Genomic DNA, 16,062 nt, shown 5'->3' with positions numbered 1-16,062 from the left:
TAAGACGGGACCGCTAACACCGTAGTAAAAAGTGTAAATACCATAATTTTTAAACCATTATCATTTATAATATAGTTGTGATAATTAAGAGGCCTATATCTAAAATTATGTGGTGACAAATTGAGTAAATCTTGAGTGATAGGAAACGGAGAGCTGTCCAGTGGGTTACAGCTGCAATTTTCACAAAGTTGGAATTCGGTTCTTCTGCCAAAGCTTTATTTCATGTCAACCCTTTTGGAAAAGCATAAGAATATATGTATATGGAAACAACCAAAATTAAATATATATATATATATATATATTGTCATTAAATTACCACCTCCAGAATGGGTGTTTCAGAAGTGCCATCCAAATTTGCCCCAAGTTTCACTACAAACAAAAAAAAAATTATTCCTACATTTTAAATGATTCTGATTTAATTAAAAATTATATGAAAAATCAATACTATCTTCGACGGATAACATTTATGTGGTCAAAATTATTTGCTATAATTTTAAACTATGATAAATTTTTTGCTTCGCCTACAAAAATAACGACTAATAGCCATTATCTAACCGTGGTAAATTAGCATTTGATATAATTTTGTATTTTTAACTATGATAATCAACAATGATAAAAAATAATACTTGTTCAAGTGCATGTTGTTTGATCAAGAAATCTAGTACCTAGAAACAACAAAATGAATAAACATGTACGACCTAGAAATGTATTCCTTTTTCTTGAATTTTCATATGTTCTTTTGGCTAATTTCCTCTTCAACAACGTTCCTAATAAAAAAAAATTCCATTTCTTTCTATAGATCTGTTTGCTAGTATAATCAAAATATAAAATATATTAATTAATTCAGAATAAAAAGAAATAAATCCTCAAAATATTGATCAACTTGTAAAAAATTGTCCTAATATATAAACAAATTTAAATAAATTAATAAAAAACTAAATTTTATAAGTAACAATATAACTTGCTTATTTTGAATCCAATGATGTTCATTAGTGTTTATCTCTTTTCATCTTAATTCTCGGTAACATCTTCTTGATTCTCATAATGGATTTTGTCATGTACGTTTTTTTCAAATTTTTAAGAGGTTTTTCGTTATTATACTATAAAAAAAAATAGAATTTGTAATGATTTTTTTGAAATGACCTTTATAGCAACTTTAGAAAGAAAAACAATTGTTGACGTCTCGTTTTTTGCCAAACAATTTCGTACTTTTTCCAGATAATAATATAGATTTACCATAAACCCTTTTTCTTTCTCTTTTTTCTTTTTCTCTTTCGGGATAAAATTCAGACAGGAAACATCATTTGCAAGCACGTTGGAATCCTTTTGACAACTGTGGCAGAACATACGAGTTTCTGCTAGTGCACTCATTATAATAATCGAAGCGGCGAAAATGCCAAAATTCTCCATCTGGGAAGACATCATTTAATCAAGATATATATAGCATCCATTTATTTATGTACACTTGAAATGACTTTAAACAGCTCCATAGGCATCACCAATGAATAACAATGATTACAATAATTAATAATATAAATAATAATAATGATCAGCCACCAATTCTAATTTACATTAAATTTGTCAAATTTGAATCAATTATATGCCAAATGTAATTCACTTAAGTAGTTTGTATACAATTTTAAAAAAGTGATTAATTATATGACAAATATATTATATTTACTTTGCGATTCATTTGATTCGATCTGACCAGATATTAAATAAGAATTTCTCCAGGAAAAACTCAGACTGTATGTGTCTTTACCGCTATAACTGAAGTGGGATCGTTCTTCACAAGGCGATCGAACCACAAAAACACACAACACCAAAACCCCCGAATTTTCCCATGTCTTGAACAATGCCTGCAGAAACGTGCGCAGGCCACAAGGTGTGTATGTTCATATTCTACGCTTTTTTAGTGTGTGTTTCTTGAACTCCAACTTCTAACTTTCTATATGCTTTCATGAAAAGGCTTCTCTCTTGAATAGATATCGCTCTTTCAGCTCTTCCCTTTTTAGATGTCAATAAATATACAATATCATCCTTTCAAGATCTTATTGCCGATATATCTCCTCTAGAAAGGCACCGTTCATTGTCATTCACTCAAGATCACAAAAGCCTCATGGCATTTGCTTGTTGAATGGAGCAGCAGACCCTTACTCCATTTCTTCCTAAAGTCAGGAAAGGTCGAGTCATTAACTCATTAATCAACTAACTCAATAGCTCAATAGTCCATATAGTTTCATATGAATGTATTCTATAAGCAGGGAGGCTATGTTCGTGCCTTCCAACTAGGAAGTCGCTCTCTCCAGACTACATTATAAAGCATAATATTTCGTTCTTGCATCTCATCCGAGAGTAGTTCACTGAATAATTGTGTATAGTTATCAATAATAAAGTAAAGATAACGTTTTTTTTTTTATCCCTCTGATTTTACAACAGCTTTTTCCATAGAATTTGACTTGGTTTTTTCCCATGACCCATTCAATTCTCCTTATTTTTCTAACTGTTGATACATAAATTCAAGATAACCCAAAAACCCCAACTTCTTTTCTCCCACTTGCCCATCATTTTATGACTCTGATGGAATTTTTTGGATGGAGGCTACAGGTACTCAGCTTCTGCACTAACACTAAGTTCCTCAACTCTCTTTGATTTTCAGCTCTAAAAATCAAAAAAGAAATACAAATTAGCTTTTCATGTGACATTGATTTTGCGAGTAACTAGGTTTTCCTGTACACAGGATGTATTCTTGGCAAAGGCATCGAAAAGGTCTCCATTGATACTAAGAATGGTGGTCTTGATTTCTGCCGTGGTCTGTGGACTGTACATCTTTTCAATCTGTATAAACCAAACAGATTACAAATTCAGACAAGCTAAACCTCTGAAAATCCAAGTGATTGATCGACGGAATCGCAGTAATTGTAGGAACACGGGAATTCAAGAACCTGATCTGCGTTATGTACATTTTCCTGAGCCTGAGAGCTTCAGCAGGTTCACACGACTAGTTTCTTTCATGTCCAACTTTCGATCGGTGGGTCGATCATGATGCATGCAGCAGTTGGTGTGCGTTATTGCATTGATGATATGATGGTGGATTTGGTTGATTTTCAGGCAGGAATGCGCGTGCAATCCTGTTCGGTTGTTTGCGATCGTGTCGATGCAGCGGTCTGGAAGTGGGTGGTTTGAGACATTGCTCAACAGTCATATGAACTTGAGCTCCAATGGGGAAATTTTCGGACCGTCTGAGAGGAGGAACAATGTTTCCATGATTTACAAGACGCTGGATAAAGTTTATAATCTTGATTGGTTTAGCAGTGCGTCCAAGAATGAGTGCTCGGCTGCTGTTGGCTTCAAATGGATGATAAATCAGGTAATATATATACTTAATCCTTGAACCATACTCCACACATGACATGCTCTCAATTTTTATTACATTTTGTTTGTTAAATAAATTAAATATTTGACTACAACTCATCAAATAAATTAACTTTAAATATGCGTAAACTGAGTTAGAAAAAATTGTAAGTTTAGTCCTGTAAGTATGGAAGGTGGTAATTTTAGCCATGAATTTATTTTGACAATTTTCTCCGATAATTTAAATTTTTTCCAGAAGAAATAACACTTTTAATACCCGTAACTTAGGGTCTTGGTTACGAGATTCTCATTTGGTCCTGTAATTTTTATAAAAATAGTACTTTTGGACTATTGTACCTTTCCATTAGATATTTTAGTAAAAAATATCATATGTTTAGCACGTGCTCTTTAAGGTCTTTACACTTTTGTTCATATTGGTTATGAAATTCTTACTTTTTTGTCTCGTAACTTTAAAAAAATGAGCACTTTTGATTCAATACACTTAATTAATAGCTACGTGGCATTTGTCATTAAATATCTGACGGGAAGATCTCAAGAACCATCCCTAACCAATGTGACCAAACGTGAAAAAGCCTTAAGTTGTGCGATAAAAAAAAAAAAAAAAATTAGTTCCCGATTTCGCATATTGAGGACAGAAATGAATGAAAAGATGTGCAGCCAGTTACGCGGGTCATTTTCATCCTCAATGCGTAAAAATTTTAAAATTACAAAATAAAATTATGAAAACAAATTGATAGATGAGGGAAAAGATTTGGACGTGTCAGTTAATTTATCCCTAATACTTCCTTGAAGAATTTGAGAAAGTGGATGCCTCTTAAGATAAAGAAATGAGGAGTGTAAATGCTGAGAGAAATGTATTTTATGTTGAATTTGAAGGGGTTGATGGAGCATCATGAAGAGGTAGCAGACTACTTCAACACAAGAGGAGTGTCCTTAATATTTCTGTTGAGGAGAAATCTTCTTCGCAGGATGATTTCACTGCTTGCTAATACATACGACAAGAATGTCAAACTCTTGAATGGAACACATAAATCCCATGTTCATTCACCACATGAGGTACTACTTCTGCATTTTCTGACGTAAAAACATCACTAGAACATCATCCTACGCATACGGTGAAAACGTAATTGTCCTAATTAATGAAAATGCAGGCCGAGGTACTTGCAGGATACAAGCCCACCCTCAACGTATCGACACTCGTATCCAACATAAGGTCGGCAGAGGGGACGGCAGCAAGAGCCCTGGAATGCTTCAAGACCACTCGCCACATTGTGTTATACTATGAAGACATAATTACCAACCACACGGTAAGATTCGTTCGTAGCAGTTGCAGGCGCTGTTGATTGTTCTTGATTCTGTGAAAACTGAGGTTGATGTCTCTTCCCTTTCATTCATTTTATTACAGAAACTAGTAGAAGTGCAAGAGTTCTTGAAGCTGCCCTCACAAAACCTTACGAGTGGACAGGTTAAGATACACAGCGGCCCTCTTTCAAGATATGTCGCCAACTGGGAAGATGTCCGGAAAACGCTCCAGGGAACTTCGTACGAGAATTTGTTGAATACAGACTATAAATCGTGATTTCTATGGCAATGCAATCCAGGTTGCATTGCCCATAGGTTTGTAACAATAAGGAAAGGGACTATGGCTATGCAATACTTATTGCGAATATAAATGTCTTGTCTGAAAATACACCCACTGATAATTTTTGAGAAAATTACACTTTTTGTACCACAATATAGGGTATTCCGCAATCTTGATACCATTCTTTTCTAAATGTGGTGCCATATAAAGGGTGTTGTTTACATATTACATAGTCATTAGTTTTTTAACGAAACAAGCACATAACCGTTAAATCTGAACATTTAATTGCATTTTAGTGCCACACTATACGATTCGCTGGTACCATATTTTTTTTAGTTGACCAAAAATAATACTACAAAGTTGGTCATTAAGCTTATTGTTTTGACACCCAAATTAATGTCATGTGAATTACACATGATGAAGCTAGCATCATGTCGAAAGGGTGAAACGGAGTTGCTGCCAGGAAATATATATGCATGTATATAGCCCCATTCATCCCGAAATCGATTTTCCATCTATAAACCCCAATCCTAAGCAAGAATCATCCAAATCAACACAAGGCTACATGTTAATTGTTATCAAGGAGTGTGATTAACATCAAGCACATAATTATGAAATTGTATAATGAGGCTTCGTTTATGGCTGAAACAGGTACTATTCATATGGGGATTTTCAATGACTCTTCAAATGGTCGCATGATTTTAATCCAAACGTTGGAAACGTCTCCTGAAGTTGTGTGTGTTGAGCCGACTCAATATTTGCGATCTTTAGAAAATTCAGCCAAACCCAACCCGACAACTTATAATTGGATTAGGAAGATTGTTGCTATATTTAGTATAAAGTCAATCACATATATAATTATGTTAGTATTTTGTGACAGTTTATGCTTTTATTACAATTATTGTGTCATAATATAATAAATGCATTTTTCTGTAGTAATAATTATAAAAGTTATAAAAATATGAGATACCCATTACAATGTATACAAGATAAACACTTGTGCATGATTATATGTTTATTTCAAAAAAAATACAAAGAAATCAATTTTTTTATGAATAAAATTTTGAAAAAAAAATTATTTCGAATTAAATTATATAAGAAATTCATCATAATAATATATAAATATTAAACAAAAATTATTTGAAATAAAATAAGATGATCACAAAACAAATCATAACAAAATCATGATATCATCTTAAGTTCGGACATTTATCAACGACAACACAAAGAATATAAAAAATTACTACTGATCAAGAATTAATGAACTAATTGATCTCATTTACATAATATATATTATACAATACCGATAAAAACTATGGTACTTATTTTTATAGTCTTGAATATTAGTGTATGTACTATTGAAACTATTATATAAACATTTGAAAATTTCTAGTATACTATTATTATTCATGTTCTTGTTCTTCATCATATTATTATTATTATTATTATTATCATGATCATGATTATCGTGGTCTATATAAATATAAAACCAAATTCAATTGCTAAAATACGATCTTTTTCTATTAACATAAGACCAATCCAACCCAACCCACCCTCTGCCAATTGCAATGTGATTTGGATTGAGTCGATCGGTTGGATGGCCCGGCGATTTTGTTCAACAAACCTAACTATGAATAGCATCGAATCACTCGACGTAGAATCAAAATATAGCAACTTCATCACGAAATAAAAGAAAATGAACAAACCCTGGTTAGAACTTTAGCTAATCATGTTGGATCAACAAAGATAACACAAAAACAGTATTCTTTACCTCTTTGCTTCTTTACATTCTACATATACTCTGTACACTTTCCTACCCTATTTTTCTTTTTTCTTTTTCTTTGTCTAAATGCTTACAACTCAAGTAATCAAACTCCACAGATCAATGAGTTACTGATCCATTAACAGATGAGAATTCTGGTTCTACTGTTTTTTCAATAACAAATTGGTCAACAATCCTTACAGTGTTAAGAGGATCTTGTTGAGATGAAGCCGATCGCCATTTGCTCGGAAATTTTCTCCTGTGGCTGAGGTTTTGCGGCAGTTTCGATTCACCTTCCCAACTTGGATCGAGCTTCCACTCTTTCGGTACCTTAACAGTGCACGTAGAACGAAGCTTATAACTCAGCCCGGGAAACAATAAAGAGAATTTTATAGATGGGATTCTCTTTTCTTACCTTATCTACTGCAAGGGTGAAGACTTCAAGATCACCTTTCAGGTTTATATGGAACCGAGTGAATGACTTGTAGTTAGCAATGCGGAGGGATGAGAAGGCTTCGTCAAAGTGTATGTGGAGCCAATTGATGCAGACATAAAGGTAGCTTCCGAAGACCAACGAGACTATGGGAGTGGAGAAGACCCAGAAATAAAGAAAGACGGAGGCATAATATATTGCAGCCCCTCCTCGGGAAAGTGAATCCATCCCATTTTTGCAGATATTATTCCGGCTGACGGCCATTACCTGAAAATTTGAAAGAGTGGGAGATGAGAAGAGATGGACACGGATGATGAAGTCAGATCAGAATAGTCGTGTAGCATTTTTTTACCTCTGGAATGTCAAATGCAGACATCAGATACTTAATGCACGCTGGATAAAGGCCAAACGTCCACTGCTCAATACGCGCCCGTAGGCCAGTTGGGTCAGGAAAATGCTCACTCTCCACAGATCGATACCATTCATACAGAGTGTGATAACCTGAGATTAAAAATTGCTTGAATCAGCATTGGCTATCCTAAGAGAGCACCCCTGGCATATACAAGAGCTTACTTAGATACTATTATTTCTGTTACTTAGAGAACTTCAGTAACCCAGTCACCTGAAGTTGCCAACAATTTATGTCTAATGCATGTCTCAATGCCCAATTCCAAGAGCACCATCAGAATCAAGGCAGCCGACAGGTGTGCAGAAACATGGAGAATGCCGATTATTACTTTCCTCTTTCGAGACACTTTTGAGGGCACAAAGGTAATAGCAGTAACTAGAAGAAAGAAAGCCCCAGCTGAGGATACATATGAGCTTCCGAGCATATACACAAAAGCATCCCATACTGTGCCAAAGAAGCTCTTTAAGTGACCAGAAAAAGTGTCGTCCTGTAGAATGTGATCTAGCTTACACTAGACAACGAGGGGAAGCAATCAGTCGTCTTTCAATAGTTCAAATTAATTCTCTATGAAATGTAGATGCCTTGGATCTAGATTGATCGATCAAATTACAGCTTTTTCAAGGCAAATACAGGCAAAATGATTACCTGTGGAAACATGGAAAAGGCCAAGATAAAGTATATAATGCCACCAATGAAGTCAAACTGCCAATTTTTCTTCCGAAACTTCAGTATATTTCCTAAAGCAATCTGCATCAGATTATCAACATAATTGGCGTCAAATATGATAAGGTTAGCCTTTGACAAAGTAGTCGTATTATGATACAGTTTATGTATACCCTGCTTGAGTCTTCAAAAGATGGATAAGATGCCTTGCTTTCATAAGATACCCCATCTAAACTGTTAAAACCACTAAAGACATGAGTCGGATGCAGAAAAGCCCCACCACAACCATTAACAAGCAAATGCTGCACGTATACAGGCTTCTCTGATGGAATGTATGAATGACGCATGTAATGATGCAAGTCCCCAGCCATTCGAAGCTTACACCTCCCTCTTAGATGGTCACGTATCAGGTGTGAGATGTTCTTCCCAGTCACATCATTCCAGTACCAATCGAGAAGCCAATTAGGTTCATGGGTCATGATAATCACAGAATCATAGTCCCCTACCTGGAAAATATTGTAAATAAATAAAAATATTCACCTGGCAGAATATCAGCCAAAAAGCAACTAAAAGAGCAATTACGATGCAAACGAAAAGGAAAGCAAGATATGGGCGGCACTTGACAATTTTCATGGATTTTATTATTTATGGATTATATTTCAAGAGGGAGTTTTTGTGGAAACACTTGTAGGATTTAGAAAATTACGTGCATTATTTCTCTGCTGCATCACAGGATATATAAACATTCAGGACCAGGAACAAGGTAATAAAGATATATCAGAGATGATGACAAAGTAAATTCAACAAAAAAGAAAAGTTAAAGAAGAATCCATTTTTGTTCACATCTGAATTTTTCATCATTATTTCTAGGTGATTTCTTCTGTTCTTTCAACTTGTAGTCAAATCATTTCAAGATAGACAACCGGCTGAAAACAACTAGAACGTGATTTACTCAAGCTCAAACATGCTCTAATTCATGTAATCAACAAAACTAGTCCTCCGGTCAATAGCTTATTTGTTCTAGCATTCAAACTTTATGTCTGGTTTAAATTGTTAGTAAATGCTCGCTTATTGCAGTTAGTCTTTTATTTTATGACATAAACAATAGTAAACCAAACAAATGGATTGTTTCAGCTCCCAGCAACCATAATATAACATTTACAACCAGAACCTAAAGAGGGTACCTTTTCCTTAATCAGTTCCGAGAAGAACTTGAATTGGTAGACATCAATATCACAATGGAGAGCAAGGTCAAGACCAAAGACCCACCATCCTTTTGGTAGCTGAAGGGCAAAATAGCTCTTCTTTTGAGGCATAAACCATCCGCCTAACCAGCTCTTGTGGCAAATATACCGCATAAATGTTTGAAGCCCATCAAACCAATCTGTAAACCAGCAAAGATGCTAAATCATGTCAAAATTGTACTGGCAAAGGAGGAGCTAAAGACAACTAAAATACAAAAATTAATTAGTGCAAAGCAATTATAGTTAAAAATAAACACAACATGCCAGTGATTCTAGAGAGTAACAAATGAAGGCATTAGAAGAAAGCCTGGATGAAGAACTAAAACCAACCATGATTTCCAGGTATGAGGAAGCACTGAGGCCCATCATACTGCTTAAGTGTTGACACCCCACAAGGCAATTCTGGTTTGTTCACAGCTATATGCTCCTCTTTATACCAGACAGGAGGCTGAAGAGCATATTCAAAAGGACGGAAAAGGCGTCTCTCATATGTAAATGTTGATGGATTAGGATACCTGAAAAACAAACATGCAATTCAGAATACCTACCAAATAAACTAATTTTGGATCCAGCAGGTGATATATCAGTATCTTATAATATAATATAGTAAACAACAATAAGATAGCAAGTTTGTTTAATCAACAAACACCTGCAACCATCAGGGACAAAATTTACACTTTCTCAGGCCATGCTAACATCAATAAAATACTCCTCTCCAAAATCAGAACTCGGATATTATTCAATACACATTTAAAATTAAGAGATTTTACATTGATGAAGATGAAAATAGTTAAAACTGTCAGCTCATAATAACAAGCCATAGTTAAGAAATAAACCACCGATTCCTAACTTTTAACATTATAAGACATATAATATGTATGTCAGTTAGAGAGTACTTTCAGATCAAAAAAAAAGTTTGAGGGTACTTAAACTAACATAAACTATCTGAAAATCCAAAATTGCAGTGATCTTAATCTATAATAGATAAGACCAAGAAATAACCAGCAAAGAAATAACTGTGTAATTGGCTTTTAACCATTTTGACAAGGATGATAAAAGTCCAAACAAACCCATTTTCCCAAGTTAAACATTTAGGTAATTTACAAGGTGGGATGGAGCCAGATAACGGGTCCAATCTCAACCTAGGCTGGTGTTTACTTATCCTTCCCAAACCTACCTAGTTCGAAGTTTACTAGCAAATGGTCAGACTTGCTATTGTGGCTCAATTAGCCGGGGAAAATTTATCCCACCTCAAGGGTGTGGATAACTTATCCCAGGCCTATCCCATTGGACCCATAGGGTGCAAATTGTCTGTAATGTCCTTCTAAATTGGGCCCACCTAAAGATTCTTGGGTCAATTTGGGAATTTTGCATTTAATCACACATGTTATCCTATGTAGTAAATGGTGTATTAGCACATACATAATTTTATCATCTTTGTTTGAGACAATGTAGTAAATGCTGAATTATTATCTTCTTGAGAGACAATGTAGTAAATGCTGAATTATTATCTTCTTGAGAGACAATGTAGTAAATGCTGAATTATTAATTCATACCTGATCCTATCCTACATTCAACCCCGGTTTTCCTATCCCCCACTTATCCCACCCAACAAAGCAAACAGAGCCTTAGATAAATTTTCATTAGCAGGCTGATAGGATGAATTAACAGAAAAGATACTGCTGACTACCAAAAAAACCAAACAGCAACATTTGTGCCTGTAATAAAATCTGTTTGTTATCTGGCAGAAGAAATTACCGGATTCAAGGAACATTGCACAGAAGCTAGAAAGATTAAACCCCATTAGTTTGCAGGTATATTAACCCTTAGACCAAACCAAAGGCCAGTGCAGCATAATGCAACAGGAGCAGGAAGCAACTAACTTACCAAATGTAGAACAAATGGAATTATTTTGTGGATATGATAAGAACTACGACTAATTATAGAAAATGACATAATCCTGTTATCAATATGATGGAAGCATATAGTCTTCTAGAATCCTAGCTATGCATCCGAAAGTAATGAAGACATGAAGTCCTATCAATATGCTATTTTACCAGAAAATTGATATGGTCCTTATAATACTGAACAATTACTTAGATATTAAGCTATCACAAGAAAAGCTTTCATTTACCTGACGAAACCTAAACGGCTAAACCAAAATCCAAAAAAACATTAGTGGCAGAAAAGAAGTTAGAGAGCTTACGCAAGATCACCCCCGATAAGGAGCAGGTTAGCACGTGGCAGTGTAACCAGAGAATCATTACTCCGAATTCTAACTGATGGCTGAGCAAGAAGCCGTGCCACACTATACGAAGAATTTCCACCATCACCAGTATCCGCCATAAAGTCAAACCAAAGTTCATCGTCCTCACTGAACTGGTCGTACAAAAGATCTTCTTGCTTCGCTCCATCTTCAACCCTACTCATTGCAGCCTATCAAAAGATGGCACCAACAATCAGTACAGCATCACAGAATAAAGCTATCAACTTACTGTTTGATGAAAAATTAAAATAATTTATCAAAAAAATACCAACAATTAGCAAAAGGAAGTATCCTTGTTACGAGAAAAAAGAAAACATTCTCAAACACATTGACTACAACTCTTCCTCCTGTTAGTAGATTCATCAACAAGAGATATATCTTTCGGATACACGACCAAGACTAAAGCAAAGTCCCAATAAGCAGGCTCCACTGAACTTATGTAAAAAGTGAAAGGGTAAGAAACCCTCATTGAAGATCAGTCGATTCGAACATACTAAAAACTATGTCAACAAGATTGAAATGTCATAGATACCTGCATCATACGCATGTCAAAACGCCCAACAAACACCGTCACTGATACCAGCAGGTCAAAGACTGTCTTAAATAAATCAGCAGATGTCCTACATCATATCATTAGAAAGGTTATCATGATTGAGAGTATCCATCTGATTGTAAAGAACTGCATCCATGTGTCTCAGACACACACACAGACACACACAGAAAGAGAAAGAGAGACAGAGAGATACCCTGAATACCAAGGGACCATATCCAAGAAGTCAGGCTTCATTTGCTTCTTTTTCAACTTCTCAAATTCTTTTTGCGACACGGGGTGAGTAAGGGCCCATCTGTTATTGTTAGACACCAAGGAGACAGCAGATCAATCTACTGACTAAATAAGAGATTGGAAACATGACGAGAGGGGACAACATTTCAAAAACTTCCCCAATATTTGCGCGATATACAACCTCCCAAGTTTACTTAAATAGTAAACAAAGAATAAAACAAACAAGAAATGATATGGATTTGGAAAGGCAATGCAATAGTGGCCAGTTGAATAGAACCAACAGACTACTCTTGAACTCATTGTTTGCACCCATTATTACAGCCTAACCAAGCAAAATAAGTAAATGAATGAAAAAGGATCATGATTAAATTAACCCACAGTCTCATGATTTATCTTTAATGCTTCAGAATGGACCTTAGCAGACAATAAAAAAGGCAAAATATGTTAAACTTATGAATTATACAGCAAGGTTATAAGTTAATTCTCACCCTGTCGATCTTTCGACAACATAATTGGCAATGTAGAGGCCTATAAAAGTGGCCCATAGTGAATATATTGGAGAAATTTCAGCTGGTGATTCTGCACACGAGCCACCGCTACAAGTCAGCTGAAAACGTGTAACACAAATGCACAGCAGCGTGAGATAATTAACCAATGATAAGAAAAATACTAAATAACAACGAAAAATCATACCTCGCCATAGATGACCCATTTTGATAAAAATGGATAATCACTAGCAGAACCAACCGGAGCAAACCAAGATGAACAAACTTGATCTTTAAATTGATTCATACGAACAAATTTTGCAAGCCATGAATTCCGCTCTTCCTTGTTCCACAGTGTAAACCAGCCCGAGTACCTCCTTTCAAATGTCTTTTCTCTCATAATAGCACGGTTACCACAGTGGCTATAAAATACACAACATGCTACACTTATAACCTACACAACAATAGGGGCAGAAATAAGAACCAAGCAAGTTGGATTTTCCTCACGATGCATTCTTAGTACATACCGCACAATTTTGAAGAATTGTCAGAATTGCAGGTCTCCTGCCAGCCACACGAGCAACGAGACCGATATACCAGAGCCCAATGAAAATAATGTGGAATACGAGAAGAAACAAAATGGAAGATACATAGATTGTCAAAAACAAAGAAAGATTCATCCTCAAATCAACTCCCATTGATTGAAAACTAGGAAGATGATATAATGCAGCCACCAATATCCAGGCTATATACCTGAAAAGTAAAACACTCAAATTATCAATGCTCATTTTACAGATCCTAGATTCCTTTTTTGAAATACTTAAAAGAAGGATATAAAAGAAATAGGTAAGATTTATTTTTGCAAAAGAAAATAAAAGAGATGGCCTACCAGCGACTGAAGTTAGAATAACTTGGTTTTATAGTCTTGCCTATAAATGGAGAAGAAAAGAAATAGAAGAACCCGAGCAAACAGGCATACATCGACCACCACTTAATATTGCTGTCGAGCTTCTGAATAAGCGTATGCATATTATCTGACGATATGAAAAACAGGCAGCCTATAAAAACAGCAATGACGGCATGCCGCGAATGCTCATGGGGATATGGGTATGTGTGGGTGAAAATAGTCCTGACTGTCTCCATGTTTAGAGTATCAAGTAAACCAACAGGATGTTTGTCGGATCCCATGATACTCTTCTGAAATATTTGTCACCTATCCTGATTCAGAAATTGCAGGCTCTTCTGTTTGTAAGATCCAACTGCACAACCAAGACCAGTTATTGAATAGTGTAGATAAATACCAACCATTACATAACCAACCACGAATGCAATCTGGGACATCTTAATTCAAATACCAAGCCAAAACAACCTCCATTTCACATTTCACATGGAATAAAACGTAAAGAAAGCAATTCATGTAATGAACATATGGTGTTAAAATCCCTCAATATACACAATTCAACACCTAGAAAAACAAGAAGTTCAATTAAGTGAATAGTCATTTTCTGGCCACTGCCAGTCCAACAAAACTCATGGAGTAACAGATATCAAAACCTCCAATTAGAATGACTGCCAGCAGTTTCCACCAAACAGTTAATTATCAAAAATCAAGCAAATCAACAGGCTAAACTCAGTAGCCACGTTCAAAAGCAATAATACTGGAATAAATAGTACACTTATAGGGAAAGTGAAACCAATAACTTAAAAAACAATAACAGAGCAACAGTAACCGCTGACACTAGAAGCAACAAAATAATCAGCAACTATCCACAGATTCCACACCACCAAGCACACCAAATTAGAATCCCAGAAACCAAATAACCCCAATTTCGGTTTGCAAGACAGAGAATTGACCCAAACAAACAAGAAAGCCGGATTGGGTTTCTCCAAATTCACATCAGCATTCAAAAATTTCAACCAAATCCAACAATACCACACTAAAAACCAAAAACCCTCGTGAATACCTCCCCAGGTTTAGACCATATTACATGCTCAACAATTATACAGCAGAATAGAAACCCAAATTGTACAAAGAACCGAGAGAGAGAGAGAGAGAAAGTTACCTTAATGAAGAAAGGAGAGAGAGAGAGAGAGAGAGAGAGAGAGCTAAGGAAGAAGGAAAACCACGCATGTGAATATGCTGAAATATATATATATAGACTTTATATAAAAAGCAGAAGGAAATTCAAGTGATTAAGAAATCGACTCAGCATATTTCCGAGAATGTCTGCAAGGAACCATTTTTTCCCATTGAATGGCATATTCCCTGTCCTCCCACCACCGACCCACCCCCCCCCCCTCCCTACCCTATTTATGACTTTGAATTTTGAAATTTCGGAAATGGGAGTTTTCCCGTCTGAGTTGTCGCGTTCGAACTCAAGCGGCGACGACGACGACGATGATGAGATTGTGGCAAAAACAAAAGATTACTTGTGCAACAACTGCAGGATTTTGGGGGTTTTTCGGTTTACTCTTTTGCTCTCTCTCTCTCTCTCTCTCTCTCTCTCTCTCTCTCTTTCTCACTCCCGAGGTTTCTTCTCAGTACACCACGGAACATGCGTGTTTTTCAGACCGTTGGATTTTCCAATGTTTGGCGGTCGTACGACCGCCACGTGTTTCCAAAGTATGGTTTTGGTCCAATCAAATATCGGCGCACCTCCACCGTCCGATTAGGTTATTAAAACCCAAGTCAAAATAGCGTACAACATGTAGTTAATTACTTAACTGAAGATGATAATGATCACACGTCATTTCATTAATTTATTCAAACCTACAAACGAAAATTCTTATCCACACGCACGCCCAATCAAATCAATCACACAATAAATATAATAATTATTATATAGTTAATATTTTATTTTAAATTAATCGTCATAATATATTATTTTTATACACATATAATAAATAATATTTTATATTTTATAATATATATTATGAATAAATATATATATATAAACTAACATCACAGTGTAATTATTATTCAAAACAAAAATTAGAAGGCAAAAAAAAAGAAAATAAACTTAGGTTACTCCTCTTACTACAGGACGCTTACCTAGCCA

At 35.4% G+C, this 16,062-nt stretch overlaps 2 protein-coding genes across 5 annotated transcripts; one reads left to right on the top strand and one right to left on the bottom strand.

The window, feature by feature from the left end:
• Positions 1-1,727: 1,727 nt before the first annotated feature.
• Positions 1,728-5,150, top strand: LOC105166314 (uncharacterized). Of its 3 annotated transcripts, none has more exons than XM_088882432.1 (6): positions 1,728-1,885; positions 2,741-2,991; positions 3,112-3,370; positions 4,252-4,431; positions 4,527-4,682; positions 4,781-5,150. In XM_088882432.1, the coding sequence occupies exons 1-6, from the start codon at positions 1,856-1,858 to the stop codon at positions 4,952-4,954; spliced, it is 1,050 nt and encodes a 349-aa protein (XP_088738558.1). In that variant the 5' UTR covers positions 1,728-1,855; the 3' UTR covers positions 4,955-5,150. The 3 variants fall into 3 exon arrangements, with proteins under 3 accessions (XP_088738558.1, XP_088738559.1, XP_088738557.1); XM_088882433.1 differs by lacking the exon at positions 1,728-1,885 and adding an exon at positions 1,938-2,183; XM_088882431.1 differs by lacking the exon at positions 1,728-1,885 and adding an exon at positions 2,228-2,607.
• A 1,554-nt stretch (positions 5,151-6,704) lies between these two features.
• On the bottom strand, positions 6,705-15,537 carry LOC105166233 (uncharacterized). 2 transcript variants are annotated; one of them, XM_088882655.1, is made up of 16 exons: positions 15,067-15,537; positions 13,893-14,262; positions 13,531-13,756; positions 13,212-13,457; positions 13,007-13,125; positions 12,481-12,579; positions 12,267-12,354; positions 11,675-11,904; positions 9,799-9,983; positions 9,409-9,608; positions 8,398-8,730; positions 8,207-8,308; positions 7,775-8,072; positions 7,505-7,653; positions 7,135-7,419; positions 6,705-7,049 (listed from the first exon to the last, which is right to left on the bottom strand). In XM_088882655.1, exons 2-16 carry the CDS (start codon positions 14,189-14,191, stop codon positions 6,840-6,842), a joined length of 3,069 nt encoding a protein of 1,022 aa, XP_088738781.1. In that variant the 5' UTR covers positions 14,192-14,262; positions 15,067-15,537; the 3' UTR covers positions 6,705-6,839. The 2 variants fall into 2 exon arrangements, with proteins under 2 accessions (XP_088738781.1, XP_088738782.1); XM_088882656.1 differs by lacking the exons at positions 13,893-14,262; positions 15,067-15,537 and having other exon boundaries at positions 13,212-13,425; positions 13,531-13,674.
• Positions 15,538-16,062: the final 525 nt, after the last annotated feature.

The sequence above is a fragment of the Sesamum indicum genome, linkage group LG7 (genome assembly GCF_026168435.1).
Source record: "Sesamum indicum cultivar Baizhima isolate 11 linkage group LG7, ASM2616843v1, whole genome shotgun sequence".
In the NCBI taxonomy this organism is placed as follows: Eukaryota; Viridiplantae; Streptophyta; class Magnoliopsida; order Lamiales; family Pedaliaceae; genus Sesamum; species Sesamum indicum.
The sequence above is the reverse complement of the archived record's forward strand: the minus strand, read 5'-3'. Positions and strand labels throughout refer to the sequence as shown.